The 23976-nt window shown below is 36.8% G+C and overlaps 1 protein-coding gene across 7 annotated transcripts in view; it reads left to right on the top strand.

Annotated features, from left to right (window-relative positions):
* The window catches only part of LOC128684504 (ATP-binding cassette sub-family C member 12), a 359115-nt gene that overhangs the window by 304375 nt on the left and 30764 nt on the right, over window positions 1–23976 (top strand). For all 7 annotated transcript variants that reach the window (XM_070096813.1, XM_070096837.1, XM_070096820.1 and 4 more), the window contains 12 exons: window positions 1929–2114; window positions 3033–3180; window positions 4751–4906; window positions 7987–8090; window positions 8287–8434; window positions 10182–10307; window positions 11456–11586; window positions 12928–13102; window positions 13375–13610; window positions 14977–15200; window positions 23158–23335; window positions 23758–23941. In XM_070096813.1, coding sequence (XP_069952914.1) covers window positions 1929–2114; window positions 3033–3180; window positions 4751–4906; window positions 7987–8090; window positions 8287–8434; window positions 10182–10307; window positions 11456–11586; window positions 12928–13102; window positions 13375–13610; window positions 14977–15200; window positions 23158–23335; window positions 23758–23941 — 1996 coding nt within the window. The remainder of the gene's footprint in view (window positions 1–1928; window positions 2115–3032; window positions 3181–4750; window positions 4907–7986; window positions 8091–8286; window positions 8435–10181; window positions 10308–11455; window positions 11587–12927; window positions 13103–13374; window positions 13611–14976; window positions 15201–23157; window positions 23336–23757; window positions 23942–23976) is intronic.

Below are 23976 nucleotides of genomic sequence, written 5' to 3'. Positions count from 1 at the left end.
TACTAGCAACTTTATTTTGAATATTGTCTTTTAAACATATCCCTGAGGTATCCTGGTAATAACTGCTGTTTTTAACCCTAATACTGCAGCCTGATTGTTTCCCACAAACACCCATACCTCTATAATCTGTCAGTTTAAATTCCTAGACAAGTCATCAATTACCCTCTCAATCGAACTGGCTAATGCAACCGCTCCATCCCCAGAGGGATGAACCCCATCCCTTGCATACATATCATGTTTGCCAAAGAATAGGTGCCAGTTATCAATGAATGGGATTGTAAGTTCCTTGCAGTACCTGTCTAGCCAGCAATTTATACCAATTGCCCCTGACATCCATACATTGCCCATTCCCTTTCTAGGCAAGATGCTACATGTGACTGGGATCCCTCCCTTAGACCTAACTATTTCTATGGCTGCCCTGTACTTATCCAGCAGCTCCTATCTCCTGCCCTTCCCAATGTCATTACCCCCATCACTAAGACAGATAATGGACTTGTTCCCATTACCTGACATAATATTATCCAACCTGCTGATTATGTCACCAACACCAGCTCCAGGAAGGCACACCCTCTGTCTGACCTTTCTGTCTCTGTTACAAAATGCACAGTCCATATATCTTACCTGAGAATCTCCTACTATTAAAATATTCTTACCTTGATTAGCAGGGGAATCAGTGGTACCTTCAACCTCACTAACCATTGAAGTGCACTCGTCCTGGAGAACAGAGAATCGATTTCCTACCTTCACATCTTCTCTGTTAACCCTCCTTATCTTCCTTTTTCCTGAACTGTGAACCACTTGCCACTTAATTAAAGCGGCTGCCACTATCACTGCTAGTGACCATTTCTTCCTTACCAGCTAAATCCTTCTCACACTCACTCCCAAACTCATCTCGGCGAAGTTTCAACCTCCTATTTTCCTCCTGAAGAAGTAGAACCTCCTCCTTCAACACCTGAATCTGAGATTCTAAAACACTACAACAAGCCATGGTGCTTGGTAACACCCCATGCCAACTCCCAGAGAGCTTAGGACAGGTATAACCACAGGTGACCACTGACCTCAGCGTTTATTATTTTCAGTGGTGATGCACTCATCAGCTGACTCTGAGCTGAATCGAGCATTTTTTATTTATTTATTATGTCCACTTTTGTGCTATTGCACACAAAATAAATGATAGGGTAAACATGTTTTTAGGCTTTTAAATGCACTAGCAAGTGAAAAAATGGCTGTCATTTGATTTATGGTGGTGGTGGCAGTCTGGAACCTACCCTGCCGTATTAGCAAGGTATGCCTGTACAGTGGACCCCCGACTTATGATCAGTTCCCAACTCGAACAATTATGTGAGTGTATTTTTGTAAGTGCTTTTGTAAGTGTATTTTTGGGGGTCTGAAATGGACTAATCTAATTTACAATATTTCTTATGGGAGCAAATTCGTTCGGTAACCGCACCTGAACAGACTTCTGGAATGAATTAATACTGTAAGTCGGGGGTCCACTGTACTGTATTAATAAGCTGTGTGTAGTATAGTCACTAAACTGTACAAATGCAAATTTTATTTCTTTATGTGGTACAAAAATATGTAGTGTAGTTTACCTGTAATAAAACAATGGTACTCACAAAAGAAGGCCACTGGTATGCAATGCATTTCTATACAATTCATTTCTACAGTTTGGAGAGGAAACTTTCAAGTGTTGTGGTTCATCCTGGATCATTATCAAGTTGTAATAATGATTGTGGTCCAGGATGGACCTGTGTTTTGTCCAAAGAGTTTTATCTTAATTGTGGGTTGTAAGTTACGTATACTATGTAATTTATTTCATTTGAAAAACTTAATGATTTTAGAGTGTTGTTACAGTTTGTATAAGGATCGTGTATTAAACATGTAAATTTATTGGTCTGTTTTTATTTTTTATATATTCATACCAGCACGAAGATGGCTCAGAGGTAAATTCTGAGCGACTTGAAAGACTGTGGGTTGACGAAATCTATAATGCAGAAAAAGCCAAGAGAAAACCTGAGTTTTGGCGTGCTGTATGGAGATCTATGCGAACTAGAGTCATTGTTAGCATGATAATCTCTCTCACACAGAATGTTCTCCAGTTCCTTGGACCGGTAATTTATTTTCGTGTTTCTATTGTTCAATTAAATTTAGTAACTACTATATCAGATCAGTGTCTGTTTCTTAATTTGTATACAGGAAAATATAAATTGTTAAAATTTATATTTTGGAGGTCTTTTGTTTTGCATTACCACAGATTTTTGTGTCGAAAATTTGTATACTAATTGATTTTATATTCTAAGAATGAAAACAACAAATTTTATGGAAAAATTGCATTTATATTGCACTAATTTACATGGGGCACAAGGCCTGGTCTCAGACTGGGTCATGGGGGCATTGACCCCCAAAGCCCTCTCCAGGTATGGGGCATAACTGCTATCTAAATTTTGTAAGGGATTTAAAAAAATGCACTTGATATTCTTTTTTCAGATTTACTGTATATGATAATATTTTAAGAAATCAAGCCTCTTCTTCATGCCTTTTTCTTCATGTGTGCTGGCAGAACTGCAAATCAGTCATTTAATGATGACTACCACACCATTGCCATGCAAACTATTGCACATATAAATGCAGTTTATTTCAAATGCTGCACAAATTTCTCTTGGAACATGTTATTTTTTTTGCAAGAATATGAATCTCTTATTTTGTACACGTATACAAATTTTCATTTTGAAAACTCTTGGTTTGAAAACTGTAAAGATCCATATTTTCTATGACAGTATATACATGTTTTTTATAAGTAAAAAAATCATGGTGCTCATTCAGATTTTATTAATTGCCTTTATTACTTATATACTTATCTGAATTTAAATATATTGTCACCATAAAAATAGTACTCGTATTATTATTATTATTATTATTATTATTATTATTATTATTATTATTATTGTTATTCATGGAGAAATGCTAAACTACTGATGTACTGTAGTTTGCTTGGACCATTTTTATAATGGAATTTTCTTTTTTTTCAGTCAATAATGCTCAAGACAGTTTTAGACTACATAAATGAGCCCGAGGTGGACCATCAGTATGCATCGTTAATTGTCCTTGCAATTGGTGTTATTAACCTTTGCAGAGGCTCTGCATTTAATGCCATGTTTGTGGTAGGCACTCACACAGGTGGGTTTAGTTTAAATTTTTTTTAACTGTCCTTTTCTTTTGTATATCAGCAGTAAGATAGGCTAGCAAGTATGCAGTTTATTGCATTCATTGAGAGGGTGTTTATGTGGTTTATTGCATTTACTGAAAAGGAATTTTATTCCCAGGGACTTTTTTGAAAGTCCCAGTAGATGAAACACATAACCCATACAGGAATTGGCAAATTACTTAATTATAATGATAAAATATCAGAAATCTTGAGGCCGTATCAACATTTTGCACTGGCTGTATGAATGAGCTTTGCATTCAATGAGATTCTAACTTCGGAAGTGATCAGAGTTCAGCCGAGGAGAAATAATAAGATTGTTTACACATTGCTTTGAGTAGATGATTAGCTCTTGTGATGAGACTCTGATACTGTACATGAAATGAGTGTAATATCTTAAAGTTGTAAGTATCGTTTTTTTTTTTCCGGAAAATAAGGTGCGCCTTTTTTCCCACAAAAAGTCTTGGAAACTCAGCCCTTGCCTTATATGCTCAAGGCCAGGGTCAAGGGTAGACTTTGGGTTATACTTTAGTGTAAAGTAAGAGGGTAATTAACCCTTGAATATGTTTACTGATTTACCGTTGTGATTGTATGTTCACCTTATGTGCCGGAAAATATGGTAACTTGCCTAATGGGGTCTGACAAATACCATTGTGTTACCATTTTTTTTTTTTTTTCACTTCTGAAAGGATGCACAATAAATGTCCTCTCTGTTGGCTCTAAGTAAATATGTATCTTGTTATTCAATGTGACAACCAATCCAAATCGAAGTCAGTATATTACTGTGTTAGACAGTCAGATGTGTGACTGTGACACTGGAATAAAGCAGTGATTGTGCATGTGTAGTGTACTGTCCACTAGGTGGCTCTGTTCTCTGTTCACACCCCAATAGCCATTATCACTTTTATGTATTATTGCATTTATTGAAGATATGTTAATTTATAATTGGTTAATTTTTGCTAGTGAATGATAATCTTACTTAATTAGACCTAATCTAAATCAAGTGAATAACATAAAGTGAGAAATTTGCTGAAAACAACATGTAAGAAATTGACTTCAGATTTAGAGTAGGTTGATCCTGAACACACATTACAGATAAGATTTAATGAACCATTGCTTCTACATTCTTGTATAAACATTAGATTTGTACCTATTATTATTATTAGTAGTAGTAATGAGCAGTATTATGCTTCAAATAAACACGTGTTTTGTTGACTCACAGAGGTAAACACAGTATCCCTGTCACACTTGACGGTTAATTTGGTGGATGCTCACCATCTGACATCATGTGCAAACTCTATAGATATTCCAAAAAAAAGTGTAGGTGAGGCTTTACCAAACTGTTAAAAAATATTCTGAAAGTACTTTTAAGTATAATTTTGCTACAGTATTACTGTACCATACCTTTTTTTTTACAAGTGGATTTTTTTTTTTCAGATATACAGTATTGCTAATTCGCCTATTGCATCATTGGATGATGTCTATTATAACTTAAAGGAAAATTTAATCCTTCAGAGTGTATATAAAGTATTTCTTTTTTTTCAGCAACAAGAGTAACTGGAGCTGTTCAAGCTATGATGTACAAGAAAGTTCTCAAACTGAAAACAGGAGGGGAACGACTCTCAGCACAGATTGTTAACTTTAGCAACAATGATATGGAACGACTCTTTGAAGCCTGCATTTCTTGTGTATTCATCACTGGTATGTTTATTAGTATTTAGCTGAAACTTATTTATAAGCCTGATGTACTGTATTAATTTTACTTTTCTGTATTTACAGCAATCTCTCGACTAGTGACAGTTTTGCTTAATAACAATTTGCTTAATAACAATGGACACAGTACATAGGAGACTGTTTAACTTACAAAGACTCGGTACTCAGCTCAACAAATTTTTGTTATTACATTTATGGTTGGAAAGCTAAACCCATAGGGAACATATAGCACATGTGGGAATGGGAAGCAGTCAGGATTGATATAAGGAAAGGGAAGAAAGGATCAGTTCCTTGAATAAAAAACCCCCATGGGCATTGAGGCACCTCTGTTGAAAGGCTAGCATGTTTTTTTTTTTTTGGCCCCTCACTGTAAACTAAGAAGAAAGGAGGGAAGAGAGTGAAATCAGGCCACATGAAGAATATAAACTGTGATCAGATATTTAGTATTAGAGAGAGGGACCTAAGAGTTATTATTAAAAACTGTCACTAGAAAATATCAACGAAATTGTGAGAAACTTGTGCTCTGCTCTGGTGAATTATACATAAATAGCTTTTAAATTTATGGATAGAGAAATGCTAAAAAAAAAAAGTTATTTACAATATATGTATTGGAATATGCAGTGTAGGTGTGGTGCCCTCGCCTAAAATAAAGACACGTGGATAAGTTAGAAATGGCTCAAAGAAGAGCTACAAAATGGTTATCAGAGTTTAAAATTATTAGTTGTGATACAAGGCTAGGCATAAAAAAAACAGATATAAAAGTAAAATAAATACACAGTTCATACAATACACACCTTTAACCCTTTGAGGGTTTTCGTCGTACTAGTACGTCTTACGCGTAGGGGTTTTTGACGTACTAGTACTCATAAATTCTAGCGGCCTCAAATCTAGTGGGAGAAAGCTGGTAGGCCTTCATATGAAAGAATGGGTCTATGTGGTCAGTGTGCACAGTCTAAAAGAAATCCTGCAGCACACAGTGCATAATGAGAAAAAAAAAACTTTGACCATTTTTTTTAATAAATCAGCGACTTTGCAGTGTATTTTCGTATGGTATTTATTGTTGTATTCTAGTTTTCTTGGTCTCCTTTTATAGAATGGAAAACATATTACTGAAATTGAGATGATTTTGACTGGTTTTACAATGAAAGGTGCCTTGAAATTGAGCTCAAAGTAGCAGAAATGTTCGATTTTTACCAAACTTCAAAAGTAAACAAATCGTGCCAAGCGTGCAATACACGTCAACTGGTGAGTCTAATATTCTTTCACAAGTGCACCAATAATATTTATACCATTTTTTACACTAATGCAGTAGTCTGCATAACAGTAAATCTTATATTTTTTGTGAGAATAAAAATTCAAAGTGGAAAGCAAAAGAATATAAGAGGGGCCTTGAGACGTGACTAATGACTAGAGGAAATGTCATTTTAGTGCCAGGAATGTCTTTCTTGTTTATTCTGGACCCTATTCGGAAATTGGCATCTTTTGAAATTTGTGTGAAATTGGCAAAATTGCTAAATTCTGACCACTGTACTGGATAGTTGAATTTATAAATGGGTGGTTTCTTGCACCCATTCGATAGAAAAAATGGAGTTCTAGCGAAATATTCATGTTTTTTGTCGACTAGTACAGTGAAATTGGCCGAAAATGGGGCTCAAAGTGGGCAAAATCGCCGATGCGTAAACATCGCCGAGACCGCTAACTTTGCGAGAGCATAATTCCGTAAGTTTTCTATCAAATTTCAAACTTTTGGTTTCTTTATGATCGGGAAAAGATTCTCTATCTTTTCATAAGAGAAAATAATTTTTTTTTTTTTTTAAATTTGGCCGACCCTGAGAACGAGTTTCGGAGAGGGCCTGTCGACCCTCAAAGGGTTAAATATGGTTCCAGTCATTCTTTCCTTATGTAACTGTTGTGTGAAAATAGCAGAAAACTGGAAAAAGCACTGAACATAATGAACAATGGCTCAGTTGAAAGCCAATAAAAATGTGGAACACTGAAAAGAGGGTGCTGAGTACACAAGGCCCTCCTGTTCAATAAGGTCATGAAAAGACATGAAAGATTAAATAAAGGGGATTATTTGGTACCTGTAACAGGGATATCAAGAGGCCACAGTTGTAAATTGAGGAAAAAGTGGAGCCAAAAGAAAATTTTTCTTTATAAATTGAGTAGTAGATCAATGAAATGAATAAAAAAAAAAGGAGTTAGTAATGTTACAAACACTGGAAATTTTAATAACTTTTATGAAGAACATATTGTTGAAATTGGGATACCATGAGCATAGCTGTGCTCCTGTTGCTACAAATAGGTATTACAAAAAGATAACTACTGATTTTTAGTTCATGTTATTTGTGGGTATCATTAGGTCGGTGGTAAGGTATCAACAAGTTGATGAATAAGACACGTACATCACCTTCGTATCTGTTGAGAGAAGTTTTTGCATAGAGGGTTTTAACAATGTAATAGAGAGGAATGAGAATGGAGACTTGTATACTGGAGCTGGAAGAGAGGTGTAGCAATTGAAGACCTCATCACTTGTGGGTGGGGCCCACTAGTGGATGTAAATCAGGCCAGTAAAGTGGGCCACATATTTGGTAATGGAGTTGAAGGAAATATTCTCTGTAGACTAACCTTTTTCTGTGGTGTTGCTGTATTTGACAGGTATCATTAGAAAAGTGGTATAGTATCAAGAAGTTAATACATAAGACACACATGTATCTGGGTATCTTTATTAAAGAAAGGTTTTGCCATTATAGGTGTGGGTAAACCTGTATGTACTTTCTAAGTAAAAGGCTCACACCTAGACTGTATTTATTGAATATATTTGTTGAATTTATGAAGTTTTTATTTTTTATACAATGTTCTACAGAAATTTAATTTACTGTACCGTATTTTCAGGTGTTTGATCAATTATGTCATCTGTTGTAGACTAAATGGTAATTTTTTTTCACCATTTTTTGTTTCAGTCCAAAGAATTATTTTGGTATTTATGCATTGTTAAGTGTAAAATCGTCATATAAATGGGTGTAAATGATGCTCTGTTGATTATTTCTATTTTTTGTTTATTTCAGCAATGCCTGTGATATTTACGATGAGCGTAGCATACTGTGTGTACATTCTGGGTCCCTGGTCTCTCTTAGGGCAAGGGATATATATTCTCTTCTACCCAATCATGGTAAGTAAACTGAGATGTAAATAAACTGAGATATATTTTCATTTGTCTCATATTTCTGGAGAATTCTAAATTGAAGTCTGATAAATTAAGGGTCTACTGTTGTACTTTGCTTAATTCAAATTTAATTAGTGCCAAAGAAAAGCATACTGATACCTAGTTAATTATCTTTTAAACATCTTGCATTATTTCTTTACAGGGAGCCATTGCCAAAGCCCAGAGTAGTATTCGTGTGGAAACTGTGAAGGTTACAGACAAGAGGGTGACTCTTATGAGCGAGATCCTCAATAGTATGCGACTTATCAAGATGTACTCCTGGGAAGATTCCTTTGCCAAAAAAATATCAGGTTTGTTTTTGATACCAAGTATCATTTCTGACTGTAAAAATCTTTACAATCACGTTTTAATATTTGTGAATTCACAGAAATTGTGCCACCACTTAATTGCATGGTGGTGGTCTAAAATGCAGACTTAAAAGTCAGTGTTTCCCTTCAATAAACTCATTTCTTGCCCACCTACAATGCAGAAACACAAGAGGAGGTGCTTTAATGAGACAGTAACACACTTAGTGTAGTTATGTATTTTTTTATTAGCACATAAGGCATTTCCCATCATTGTCTTGCCAGAAGCATGCCTACACTACAGTTAAAAACTGCAGCATGTGAGCAACCCTCCTTCAGAACACAAGCACTGTACCTCCCACCTACAGGACTTAAGTCTGGCTAAATCTGTCGAACCAAGTACAGTGCTTGGGTATAAAATACATTTGGATAAGTTCTTTAGACTGTAAGAGCCATTTGCCACAGGTTTTCTGCATTTGACATGGCTGCTAAATATTGTTTTAACTATTAGGTAAATTTATGAATTTTCTTATTTTTTATTACACTTCTTTAAGTACGGTCATCATTATTCTCATACATTACATTTTTTTTCATATTCAAATTGAATCTGACAGTGAGAATAGGCACATATACCCATGGAAGAGGACTTGATGCTAGAATTTATAGATAGTGAAATGTCAGACAAAAAGAAATGGACAGTGACAAATATTAAGAAAGTGACCAATGATTAGGACATTGTGGAAAAAGACACTTATGTACAGTTCAGGACATTTATTAAAGGAAACGTTTCGCCACGAGTGGCTTCTTCAGTCCTAATACAGAGAAAACTAAGAAAACACACATATATATAGTGGCGGGAGTCAGGTGAGGTGATGCGTGGGTAGAGGTGGTAGTAGTAGTAGTAGTAGTAGTAGTAGTAGTAGTAGTAGTAATGGAACTAAGGAGGTGAGGCTAGAGAGGGACCTGCTGGCATCAAGTAACACCAGTTCCCAGGATGGGTAATATCCTCTTGCTTAGTAATTTTGAAATACTGTAACTACCGGATTTTTGCTTTATAGTGTTACTGACAGAAATTAGTGCAGCTTCAATGCATTTCTGCACTAATTTCTGTCAGTAACACTATAAAGCAAAAATCCGGTAGTTACAGTATTTCAAAATTACTAAGCAAGAGGATATTACCCATCCTGGGAACTGGTGTTACTTGATGCCAGCAGGTCCCTCTCTAGCCTCACCTCCTTAGTTCCATTACTACTACTACTACTACTACTACTACTACTACCACCTCTACCCACGCATCACCTCACCTGACTCCCGCCACTATATATATGTGTGTTTTCTTAGTTTTCTCTGTATTAGGACTGAAGAAGCCACTCGTGGCGAAACGTTTCCTTTAATAAATGTCCTGAACTGTACATAAGTGTCTTTTTCCACATCTTGTCGGTATCACCATACCATTTCCTGATTAGGACATTGTGTGTTTCTCTTGGATAAATGTATTATGATGCCTGCTTTACCACGACCTCCTCTTACAAAATAAAATTGATGTTGGCAACTCCAGCATTAATTTTTTATTGATGGAATTATTTGTCTAAATAATGGGATTATTTGTGTCTAAAGAATGTGCAATTAGTAGAACTGAAGCACAGTAATTTTTTTATTCTTTGCACAGTACAGTAATATACAGGGAGGTGTGTTTTGCTTACATGTTAAATTTAGTATGTGATTTTTGCTTATATTTTCACATTTTCCTCAGGAATTAGAAAAGAAGAGCTTAAGAAACATCGTATTGGTGCCTTACTTCAAGCTGTCAGCTCCACAGTAACTCCAAGCATCAGTATTCTAGCAACCATTATCACTTTCTTGGGATATACTCTCTCAGGTAATAAAAGACAATAATTAAAAAATGCTTTATTGCATGGCTATTCATTTTAATATCCTGAACAGCTGTCAGTAGAAACAGAGGTTGAAGGACCAGTTACCTCAAGCTCTTTCTCATCTTCCACCATTTATCTCTGTACAAGACTGAGGAAGCCACTTGTTGGCAAAACATTTCTATAATAAAAATTCCCAAATGTTGCAAAAGTGTCTAATTCTTTAAACAATTGTTTGCCTAAATAAGGAAATAAAATCTGTAAGTGATGGCAATACTATTTTTGCTTCAGGGTTAACCATTTCAGAAGCTTCATTGCATTTCATTGTTTGATAGATTATTTTAATTTCATTCCCTGTTGTAAAATACAGTACAGACCAGTCGAGGCCTGGTCACAGACCTGGCTGCTGGGGCGTTGACCCCAAAACCTTCTCTAGGTATACAGTAATAGCATTTAAAAAAGAATTGGCCATTAACTATATCATGGTATTAAATGAGCAGCTGAGTCTATTACAGTTTGAATATTATTGTTAAAGAGCTTTTGTTAAACTTAAATATTTATTATTTTTTTATTACACACTGGCCGATTCCCACCAAGGCAGGGTGGCCCGAAAAAGAAAAACTTTCACCATCATTCACTCCATCACTGTCTTGCCAGAAGGGTGCTTTACACTACAGTTTTTAAACTGCAACATTAACACCCCTCCTTCAGAGTGCAGGCACTGTACTTCTCATCTCCAGGACTCAAGTCCGGCCTGCCGGTTTCCCTGAATCCCTTCATAAATGTTATTTTACTCACACTCCAACAGCATGTCAAGTATTAAAAACCATTTGTCTCCATTCACTCCTATGAAACACGCTCACACATGCCTGCTGGAAGTCCAAGCCCCTCGCACACAAAACCTCCTTTACCCCCTCCCTCCAACCTTTCCTAGGCCAACCCCTACCCCGCCTTCCTTCCATTACAGACTGATACATTCTTGAAGTCATTCTGTTTCGCTCCATTCTCTCTACATGTCCGAACCACCTCAACAACCCTTCCTCAGTCCTCTGGACAACAGTTTTGGTAATCCCGCACCTCCTAACTTCCAAACTATGAATTCTCTGCATTATATTCACACCACTTAAATATTTATAATTGATTATTTTATTTCTAGGTTACCCACTTAAGTCCTCTGAGGCCTTCACCATATTTTCTGTCTTCAATGCTATGCAGTTCACAGTAGGCGTTCTTCCATTTACTGTTCGCTCAATTGCCGAAGCTAAGGTTTCGCTCAACAGAATTCAGGTAAGATTACTTGTATTTATGTAATGAGATTAATCTGAGATGATCCCCAATAGGTGTATTTTATCCAGACACAGACTATATGTGCACTGTGATCAGCTCTCAGCAATTTTCATGACTGATTACATGCAGTCATCCAAAATACCCAGAACTTACCACATGAAGGTGGCTGCTCTTTGAGTTCTACTGCTAGTTACTAGTTGAATGATCATATTTTATCTGACTGAGCTGAAAAAAGGGATGAGATTGACAGATTATCCCCTATGGTACAATCCTTACTCTCATTTTATGAATTATGTCATTATATGCTCACCATTCCTCTCCATGGGGAAGCGGAAAAGAATTCTTTCTCTAAGCCATGTGTGTCGTAAGTGGCGACTAAAATGCCAAGAGCAAGGGGCTAGTAAGCCCCTCTGTGTAAACTGCCAAATATAAAAAGAAAAACTTTCGTTTTTCTTTTTAGGTCACCCTTGCCTCGGTAGGATATGGCCAGTTCGTTGGAAAAAAAAAATACTCGCTATTCACACTCTACCTTGTGTAATGTGTGAATCTGTTTTTTAGACCACCTGGAGCAACTTGAAGCTGGAGAAATTCAAAATCCCTCTTCAGAAGTTGTTAAATCTATTGAAAGGCCACATATTGTGCCTCCACATAAAGTACCTGGCCAATCAGAGATCAGAGCCACAATGAAGGGGAAATTTAATAATAAAAAAAAAGAGAGGACCAGAGTTAATGACAACTTCGCAAAGTAATGTAGTCTATTCATTCCTGGGATATGAATTAAGTTTAGCTTCATATATTTTTCAGTACAGTACAGTACAGTAAAGTACTGTAGTGTATGTGGATTTTTTTTGCATATAGTATGTTGGAAATATGGGACAATATATGCTGGGTAATTTGATTTAAAAATAATGAACAAAAGCCAATGGTTACAAAATTGTCCATTATAATTATTGTTACAGTCAGGGTAAAAGAGACCCATTTTTATGCATTACAATTACCACTGTTTCCCACCATATTAGTGTATTAAATTAAAGGTTCATTGCTATTGATATATATACAGTACAATATTAATAAATCATATAGGCATTTTATTTGTGTTTGTATTGAAAGATAGACCATGCACTTTGCATTTTATTGTAAAACGAACTTTTAGTTACAAGTCATTAGGGACATAAATTTAGAAGCCAGTTAGCTTGGAAGGGTATGTTTAGTTGAAGAGCAGTGGTGTAAGAACCCATAGCTTAATAGTGATTGTAAGTTGTCATACTGGAATGTTTGTATTAATTTCAAGGATATAAATAAATAAATTTATAAAAATAATTCCCAAATTCAATTTTGCAGAAACTTCTGGAGCTGCCAGAGCATCAGAAGAGTATGGGAGGGCTTTTAAATAACAATTTAGCACTGCAGATAAAAAATGCATCTTTTGCTTGGGAAGTTCACAATATTGATATTAAAGGGAGAGGAGGACCTGCACGAACCCCATCTAAAGCTTCCAGGGATAAAAAGAAAACTGGTAGGAAGAACTTGAAAGATCATTTCTGTCTTAGAGGAGTAAAATGTCTCTTCATTTTACTTAAATAAAAAAATTCCAAATTTTTACTAATTGTTTCATTAACTGTTTTCTTAAAAGTGTTTCCTAGAAGTTCACTAAAGTTCAACACAATAAAACGCACAGCATCTTTGAAAATTGCCTAAACATGTGAGCTATAATTGCCTAAACATGTGAACTATAATTGCTTATATATAGAGCTCTGCAAATATTTCTCACTTTTTCTCATATTTCAGATGACGCTCAGAAAAATAGTGCTGTTAATGGAACGGCTCCTCTTACAAATGGCCATGTGATAACTGAACAAGCTAATGGTACAAACAATCCATCAAAGGAAGAAAACACAGATTTGGTAAAAAATATAGAAACACTCTTCAACATCAGCTTTTCAGTTGAACGCGGCAAGCTCATTGGTGTTTGCGGAAGCATAGGTGCCGGAAAAAGCTCCCTATTATCTGCTGTCTGTGGTGATGTAAGTCTTTTGTATTCTTATTTTTAGTTTGTCATATTTCATTTTTTTCATTTCTTTTATGCGGTACACAGATAATGTAGTGTACATGTAATACAATATTGTTAGGAACAAAGGAAAGACACTAGTATGCACTGCATTTCAGGCACAGGAAGCCAGTATGATAATTGATGACAAATAGGTATCTGTCTTTTGTTGGATGTGGATGATGTAGACACAAAATTTTGTATCATGCTCATATTCCATTTTCCTTTATTAGCATTCACTTTAAAGCAAGAAAGCATTTTCCTTTTCTTTTGCTTTCAGGCATGAATACTAACATTTTTTCACTTTAACAAGTACTAATTTCTTGAATAATTATTTCAACTCAGTTCATTGACTATATTTATAAGTAGTACACAATGTAACTCTGAAACACATCATAGCTCATGTAACGAATGTTAGTTTAATATGTTTATTATGCACCCCATTCCCATCAGAGGTACATAATTGGTCCAGGGACTGGACTCCAAAGTTTTGATAGCTGAGCAAGTTACAGAGGTAATGAACTCACAATGAATGTGACAGTGTGTTTATGGGAAGATAAAGAGTTCCAGAGGTGTTGATGACAGAAAATGTTGCAGAACATAAATGTGGTGTATAACATTCAGCATTAATAGTATGTTTGTTAGCTATAGACAGGTAACTGGCCATGGCATTAATTGATACTAAATTACTGTATTTTTATAATTAATTTTGCTTACTCAAATTTTTTATTTGTTATTCCTGAAGAAGATATTGTGGCATACTATTGAATAAATTGAAGTCCTTATCCTAAATTTGGTATTTAACTCTGATGTAGAGTAACATTAATGAAGGTATTTAGGGAAACTGGTTAGCTGGACTTGAGTCCTGGATGTGGGAAGTACAGTGCCTATACTCTTAGAGGTGGAATGACGATGTTGCAGTTTGGAGAGTCGCTTGAATTTTGATAAGAAATCCTACTTAATAGTCTGATTCTTAAGTAGTCTTTCAGCATTGGGATTAACTTAGCTGAAATGCAGTGCATGCTAGTGGCTTCCTTTGTGCCAACCATTGTTTCATTATATGTAAACTACATTAGTTTTTTACTGCTTAAAGAAATAAAAATTTGTATTTGTATTTGTGATGTCAGCACACCTCTTGCAAGACAGTGACTTAATGAATGATATACTACTGAATATTTTTCCTCATTTTTTTAGGCCATCCTGCCTCAAGAAGAGACAGCCAGAGTAATAAATAAAAAAGAACAGGCTAATTTTTTCTGTTAGAAATTTACTTTGATATACTGTAGAAAATAATAAGTTTATATCTCAGAATATAGTAGTGACATGGGACATTTAATACGCAGATGAAGATTCAGAGTGGGAGTGTGCAGGTGAATGGACGGCTGGCCTTGGTGACGCAGCAAGCATGGATCTACAATGATACTTTCCGTGAGAACATCTTGGTGGGTCAGAGTTACAACCCAGAGAGGTACAAAATGACCCTTCAAGTGTGTTCTCTAGAATCTGATATCGAACTTTTGGCCGATGGAGAGATGACAGAGATTGGAGAAAGGGGCATTAATCTCAGGTGAAGATTAATACTAATTTATATTCTGTTAAGATAGTTTGATTTAACCCTTTCAGGGTTTCGGCCGTACTAGTACGGCTTACGCACCAGGGTTTTTGACGTACTAGTACGCCTAAATTCTAGCCCCCTCAAATATAGTGAGAGAAAGCTGGTAGGCCTACATATGAAAGAATGGGTCTATGTGGTCGGTGTGCGCAGTGTAAAAAAAATCCTGCAGCACACAGTGTGTAAGGAGAAAAAAAAACTTTGACCGTGTTTTTGGATTAAAACAGCGAATTTGCACTGTACAGTGGACCCCCGCATAACGATTACCTCCGAATGCGACCAATTATGTAAGTGTATTTATGTAAGTGCGTTTGCACGTGTATGTTTGGGGGTCTGAAATGGACTAATCTACTTCACAATATTTCTTATGGGAAAAAATTCGGTCAGTACTGGCACCTGAACATACTTCTGGAGTGAAAAAATATCGTTAACCGGGGGTCCACTGTATTTTCATATGGTATTTATTGTTGTATTCTAGTTTTCCTGGTCTTATTTTATTGAATGGAAGACATATTACAGAAATTGAGAGGATTTTGACTGGTTTTACAATGAAAAGTACCTTGAAATTGAGCTCAAAGTAGCAGAAATGTTCGATTTTTACCAAAGTTCAAAATTAAACAAATCATGCTAAGCGTCCAATACACGTCAACGGGTGAGTCTAATATTCTTTCACAAGTGTGCTGATATTATTTATACCGTTTCTACACTAATGCAGTAGTCTGCATAGCAGTAAATCTTCTATTTTTTGTGAGAATAAGAATTCAAAGTGGAAAGCAAAAGAATGTAAGAGGGGCGTGGGGACGTGACTAATGAACAGAGGAAATGTCATTTTAGTGCCAGGAATGTCTTTTTTTGTTTATTCTGGACCCTATTTAGAAATTGGCATCTTTTGAAATTTGTGTGAAATTGGCAAAATTGCTAAATTCTGACCACTGTATTGGATAGTTGAAATTGTTAAATGGGTGGTTTCTTGTACTCATTCGGTAGAAAAAATGAAGTTCTAGCGAAATAGTTATGATTTTTGTTGACTAGTTTATTGGAATTGGTCGAAAATAGGGCTCAAAGTGGGCAAACGCCGACGCATAAACATCGTTGAGACCGCTAACTTCGCGAGAGCATAATTCTGTAAGTTTTCCATCAAATTTCATACTTTTGGTGTCATTATGATCGGGAAAAGATTCTCTATCTTTTCATAAGAAAAAATAATTTTTTTTCTTTTGAAATTTGGGCGACCCTGAGAACAAGTCTGGGAGAGGACCTGGGGACCCTGAAAGGGTTAATTCAACATTTGTCACACAATATATAGTAGGGCCCCACTCATATGGCAGGTTAGGTTCCAGGCTACCGCCTTAAAGCAGAAATCGCCTTAAAGCAAAACACGATTTTTTCCACTTATAAATGCATATAAATGCCAGACAAGAAATTTGCACTAACTTACATCAAGTTAGTAATAGAACTAGGCATTATAAAACACAATACAAAGTATAATACATACACAATACATTCATTACCTACCTTAAAATATTTGTTGTCTTAAGGGCAAGAGGTGAATACTTCTTATTTGTAGGAAGTCAGGTGTAGGTAGCCCTGGCTCCCTTTCCCAGACTTAATATACAATATTTAACCCTTTCAGGGTCGACAGGCCCTGTCAGGACTTGTTCTCAGGGTCGGCCAAATTTCAAAAGAAAAAAAAAAAAGATTTTTTCTTATGAAAAAATAGTTATTTTTTCTAAACATTATAGGCTACACAAAAAATTTTTACCATCAATATTTACCGAGATATGGAGGCATGAAGTTGACAGAAAATGCGCATCATGTGGTAACATCGCTGACTGACGTCACCCGGTATTCTTTTATTTAGTATTTTATGTATTATTTTCTATTATTTTTTAATTTTTCTTTTTCCAAGTAACTTTTATGGCCTGTGAGACCAATATGATCAGTATTTTGTAAGTTATTTCTTTTTCAATACTACACAATAACGGCATAAACACTGTTGTCATTGTTTTGTTTACAGAAAATATTTATACAAACAAACGATATGAAATGTTCTTTATTACTATTTTGCTATATTTTATATACACATATACAGTCACAGGGAATGTTTCTAGAAGTTCTGCAGCCTGTGGAAGTCTTTGAAACATGGTGTCATGTACAGTGGTGTTTTACACTCCTCACATATAAAACGAGTGTCTCTGCGTTGTTGTGGGCATTTTTTGTATGTGCACAGACGTAACACCTCTTCTGAGCCATTTTCTTGAAAGCAGTAGCAGACAGTTTTAGCAGGAATTGATCACCATGCTTCAAACGAGAAGGAAGTTGTTGAAAATTTGGTGGGCGGTCTATTGCAAGTGTTGTTCCTTGGTACTTGAATACTATTTGTCTGATGACAGACAAACAGAATTTGCCGTATGGTGGTTTGTTTCTGGTCCTCATCTTATACATATTATAAGCATTCAGCATGGAAATGTCCAGATGATGGAAAAAGAGTTTTATGTACCATCACTACCACTAGCACCATGCACATTTTCCATCCCAATTGCAACAGTATCGTCGTCATTTTCACTGTCAGTTCCTGTTGTACAGCCACGGGATGTACTCCGAGATGTACTCCTTCCCCCTGGAATAGCATATGGCACACTACCAGAGTGCATATATCGTCGTATATACTGACGCTTCACTGGGGAATATTGCACTTCACTATCACTACTGGAACTAGTTTGAAGAGCTTGTAGTTCATAATCACTATCATCACAAATGCTCACATCTGAGTCTGGGATTTGGGAAAATAGGAGTTTCCTCTTTGATTCTCGTACAACTGAGCGTGAACAAGACGGCCCAGCAGCAGAGGTGGATGGCTGAGGGTTGTCTGGGTTTTCCTCACTATTACCGATATTATGGCCATTAGTTTCGGTCAAAACCTCACCAGAACCTTGAAACTCATCTTCACTGGCACTTCCATCTGTATAAGAATTGTCACTGGGGAACAAAAGTGTCCCAATTCTCCGAGGAGTGAGGAGCTTCTTTCCGCGAGGCATGGTGGATAAGTTGCACTAAAATGGCGTTCCCACAATGCGCCACTGGGTCCCAGATTTTTTTTTCTACTGCGCACACCCACCACACAGACCCATTCTCTTACATCTAGGCCTACCAGCCTTTTCCTGCGAGATTTGAAGGTGCTAGAATTTATGCGTACTAGTACGTCAAAAACCCTGGTGTGTAAGCTGTACTAGTACGGCTGAAACCCTGAAAGGGTTAAAGCAGCTCAGAGAGATAAAATACACATACAGTACACTCATTATTTACCTTGAAATATGTGTAGTCTTAATGTAGAATGGGAGGTGAGTAGTATTTATTTGTAGGAAGTCAGGTGTAGGTAGCCGGTAGATGTAGCTATGTAGTTCACCTGGCTACATAGCTGCACCTACCTACATAGCTATATGATATTTAATGCAGCCAAGAGCCATATTATTACTATCGACATACCTTGTTCACTGAGTTTAATCATTTCTAACAACTACCTTTAGATGCCATCATAAATGAAGGGAGAAGTAATGAATAATTCATGCCGGGAATTGTAAACAAACACGGACTGTTTAAGGGGAGTGACTGGGCCAAATGCAGATTCATACATTTTCTCTGGTGCTGGACCAGAGAAAACGCAATGTTTTTCCCTCCGCCCGGCTACCACACCTCCATAGCATGTAAACATGGCATGTTTATATGCTATGTAATGTGTTTCTTATACATATAATTTTGAAGAAAATATCATAGATGAATTAACGAAAATGTTTATATTAATGTAAAATAAGACATTTAATGTGCCCAAGAGTTAAGACTAGAGGGACGCTCTTAGTGATTTTAATGTGTACCTGCATACCATCACAGTGTATATTTAGGCACATAAGTATTATTATCAAAGTACATATAAAATATGCAATAACTTTAAAGCACTTGAAATTTTGGAGGGTTTCCAGACACATCATTCTCACGGAGAATGTTAACAAACTGGGTGGGGAGCACCGTATTAGAAAGACAGCCGTATGGTGAGTTTTGGTCATAATTTGAAATTACTGTATTAGTGGAATGCCGTAAGGTGAAATGCCGTAAAGCAGTGCTCTACTGTAGTACTGTATTTTAAATCTTCAAAACATCACAGTGGTGCAATTATTCTTTTCTATAGTATAACATACTTAAAACACTTGATTATACTGTATGATCATTATTTTACTATACAGTGAACCCCCAGTTTGCGATATTAATCCATTCCTGAGAGCTCATCATAAACCAATATTATCGAAAAGCGAATCAATTTTCCCCATAAGAAATAATGGAAATCAAATTAATCCGTGCAAGACACCACAAAGTATGAAAAAATTTTTTTTTACCACATGAAATATTAAGTTTAATGCACACAAACTGAAAAAGACATGCACAGTTTGTAGTACTCTACTAACAAAAGAATACATGACACTTACCTTTAATGAAGATCTGGTGATGATTGATGGGATGGGAGGAGGGGAGAGTGTCGAACTTATTGTTTAGAAGGGGGATCCCCTTCCATTAGGACTTGAGGTAGCAAGTCCTTTTCCGGGGTTACTTCCCTTCTTCGTTTAATGCCACTAGGACCAGCTTGAGAGTCACTGGACTTCTGTCGCGCAACATATCTGTCCATAGAGGCCTGTACCTCTCATTCCTTTATGACTTTCCTAAAGTGGTTCACAACATTGTCATTGTACAGGTTGCTAGCACGGCTTGCAGTAGCTGTGTGAAGGTGATTTTCATCAAAAAAGGTTTGCACTTCAAGCCACTTTGCACACATTTCCTTAATCTTTGAAGTAGGCAACTTCTTCAGTTTCTCTATCACCTCCTCTGAAGCAGTTTCCTCAGGTCTGGCCTCTTGATGTTGAAGATGATTTACTAGCTCATCAGTGGTTAGTTCGTCATTGTCCTCCTCCACCAACTCTTCCACATCCTCCCCACTAACCCCAAGGACTTCCCCAATGCCACAATGGATTCCTCAACTGGCATAGGATTCCCAGGGTTAGCCTCAAACCCTTCAAAATCCCTTTTGTCTACACATTCTGGCCACAATTTTTTCCAAGCAGAGTTCAAGGTCCTCTTAGTCACTCCCTCCCAAGCCTTACCTATAAGGTTTACACAATTGAGGATATTAAAGTGATCCTTCCAAAACTCTTTTAGAGTCAATAGAGTGTCTGTGGTCACTTCAGAGCCCCTTTCAAACAGAGCTTTTGTGTACAGTTTCTTGAAGTTGGAAATGACCTGCTGGTCCTTGGGCTGCAGGAGAGGAGTGGTATTAGGAGGCAAAAACTTGACCTTAATGAAGCTCATGTCCCCAGAAAGTCTCTCTGCCAAGTCTGTAGGATGACCAGGGGCATTGTCTAATACCAGGAGGCACTTAAGGTCTAATTTCTTTTCAATTAGGTAATTTTTCACATTGGGGGCAAATGAATGATGTAACCAGTCATAGAAAAAGTCCCTAGTGACCCATGCCTTACTGTTTGCCCTCCACAGCACACACAAATTAGCCTTGAGGATATTCTTTTGCCTGAACGCTCTGGGAGTTTCTGAATGATACACCAATAAAGGCTTCACTTTGCAATCACCACTAGCATTGGCACACATCAGAAGAGTAAGCCTGTCTTTCATAGGCTTATGTCTTGGGAGTTTAAAAACTGTAGTGTAAAGCACCCTTCTGGCAAGACAGTGATGGAGTGAATGATGGTGAAAGTTTTTCTTTTTCGGGCCACCCTGCCTTGGTGGGAATTGGCCAGTGTGATATTAAATATAATAAAATATGTCTTGGGAGTGCCTTTTCCTCCTGAGTAATGTAGGTCCTGCTTGGCAATTTCTTCCAAAACAGGCCTGTTTTGTCGCAATTAAACACTTGTTCAGGTTTCAAGTCTTCACTGTCTATGTAATCCTTGAATTCCTTCACATATTTTTCAGCTGCTTTTTGGTCCGAACTGGCAGCCTCACCATGCCTAATCACACTATGTATGCCACTATGATTCTTAAATCTTTCAAACCAACCTTTGCTGGCCTTAAATTCACTCACATCACCACTAGTTGCAGGCAATTTCTTTACCAAATCGTCATGCAACTGCCTAGCCTTTTCACAAATGATCGCTTGAGAGATGCTATCTCCTGCTATCTGTTTTTCATTTATCCACACCAATAACAGTCTCTCAACATCTTCTAGCACTTGCGGTCGCTGTTTCGTAATCACAGTTGCACCTTTTGCAACAACAGCTTCCTTGATTGCCGTTTTCCTGGTCACTACAGTAGAGATGGTTGATTGGGGTTTTGTATACAACCTGGCCAGCTACGACACACGCACTCCACTTTCGTACTTTGCAATTATCTCTTTCTTCATTTCAATAGTCTTTTTCTCGAAGGGTTGGCACTAGAAGCTTTCTTGGGGCCCATGGTGACTTATTTTGCAGAAACAAGTATCAAAAACACTAATAATATGGAATGTACCGAATGTATCCTTAGATGCGAGCACACTGGCTGGCTTGTAAACACTGGCACACACAGGGCAGTTCAGGCCACACGTGGACACGTCTCGGACAAATCACGTATTCCGGGATTTTTAACGGGAATCGAGGCAAAATTTTTGCATTAAAATGTATCGAATACTGGATTTATCAGATACCGATGGCATTGCGAACCGGGGGTCCACTGTATATGAAAACTACAGTGGACCCCCGCTTAACGATCACCTCCCAATGCGACCAATTATGTAAGTGTATTTATGTAAGTCCATTTGTACGTGTATGTTTGGGGGTCTGAAATGGACTAATCTACTTCACAATATTCCTTATGGGAACAAATTCGGTCAGTACTGGCGCCTGAACATACTTCTCGAATGAAAAAATATCGTTAACTGGGGGTCCACTGTATTGTCATTTGCTCTATCTAGTTATTTTATGATTTATGTTGTATTTCATTCACCTTACAATTTTGGCATAATTTATAATTTTGACTGCATGTCTGAAGTTTTTCTTAGGTAGTAGGTTGGTAGACAGCAACTGCCCAGGGAGGTACTACTGTCCTGCCAAGTGAGTGTAAAATGAAAGCCTGTAATTGTTTTACATGATGGTAGGATTGCTGGTATCTTTGTGTGTCTCATAAACATGCAAGATTTCAGGTACGTCTTGCTACTTCTACTAGCATTTAGGTCACACTGCTCATGCATGTACAAGCATATATATACACGCCCCTCTGGGTTTCCTTCTATTTTCTTGCTACTGTAGTTCTTGGTCTTGTTTATTTCCTCTTTTCTCCATAGGGAAGTGGAACAGAATTCTTCCTCCGTAAGCCATGTGAGTCATGAAAGGCGACTAAAATGCTGGGAGTAAGGGGCTAGTAACCCCTTCTCCTGTATAAATTACTAAATTTAAAAAAAGAAACTTTTGTTTTTCCTTTTGTGCTACCCTGCCTTGGTGGGATACGGCCGGTTTGTTGAAAGAAGAAGAAAAAGAGAAACTTTGGTTTTTCTTTTTGGGTCACCCTGCCTCAGTGGGATACAGGTGATTTGCTGAAAGAAGAAGAAGCCTGAAGTTTTTAGAGCGCAAAAGAATAATAAATAAACATAGACGTGAAGAAAAAAAAGACAGAAATTCAAGCAAGTAACATAAGAATTGTTAGTTGCAACTTAAAGATTCATTAACTAATTCATTTTTTAAATATTTTGTTATGAGCTTGTGCTAGTTTATCTACTGACTATCATAAAGTTATAGTACTTTTTTTTTTGGATATCTTGTACAGTATTTATTAATTTGTTAAATATTTTGTTATGAGCTTGTGCTAGTTTAACTATTAAATATCATCGAGTTGCAGTACTTATTGTTGGATATCTTTATTTATTAACTTCTTCACATTTCAGCGGTGGGCAGAAGCAGAGAGTTAACTTGGGCCGGGCAGTGTACAGTGATAGGGATATTTACCTACTAGATGATCCTCTAAGTGCTGTGGATACCAAGGTTGCCAAACACATCTTTAACACCTGCATAAAAGGAACACTACGTGACAAGACAGTCATTCTTGTTACTCATGCTACTCATGTAAGTGGTTGCTTGTGCTTTTCAATTCAGCATGAGTGCAGGGAGTCCTTGCCTTATGCTTGCTGATGGAGATAAGAGTTTAAGAACATAGTAGACATGATGTAAAAAAAGGAGACAGTGTGCAGGGTTGAAAAACTATGTTATACTTAGATATAGTAACCTAAGAGAAAGAAACTTCAAGGAAAACTTCAAATTTTTATAAAGTGAATCATGAATTACCCATTGCCTTTCATAACTGATTTCCTTTATTTTTTCTATGTGGAGCTGTTGTTGGCGATAAAAGAATTAATCATAGAAATGTTTATTATGGGATATATTTAATTGTGTTTTGTATGATAGTAATTGAGTAGTGTACGCATAGTTTTCTCATTTATTATTGTCAGCATGTCCAGTATTTATACTTGTGTGATTTCCTTTTTCAGTTCCTTGAAAAGTGTGATGAGATTATTCTTCTTCAAAAAGGCAAGATTGTGGAGCGTGGTACTCATGCTGAACTTATAGCACGTAAAGGAGAATACTTTGACATGGTTGGATTCGATTCTACACATGATGCAGATAAAGCTGAAGAAGAAAAAAAAGCAGATGCCCTGATATCGGAAGATTCGGGTATGTGTAAAGTTGCGATTATTTCTGCACAGAAT

The sequence above is a fragment of the Cherax quadricarinatus genome, chromosome 4 (assembly GCF_038502225.1).
Source record: "Cherax quadricarinatus isolate ZL_2023a chromosome 4, ASM3850222v1, whole genome shotgun sequence".
NCBI lineage: Eukaryota > Metazoa > Arthropoda > Malacostraca > Decapoda > Parastacidae > Cherax > Cherax quadricarinatus.
This window is presented reverse-complemented; position numbering and strand designations above follow the sequence as displayed.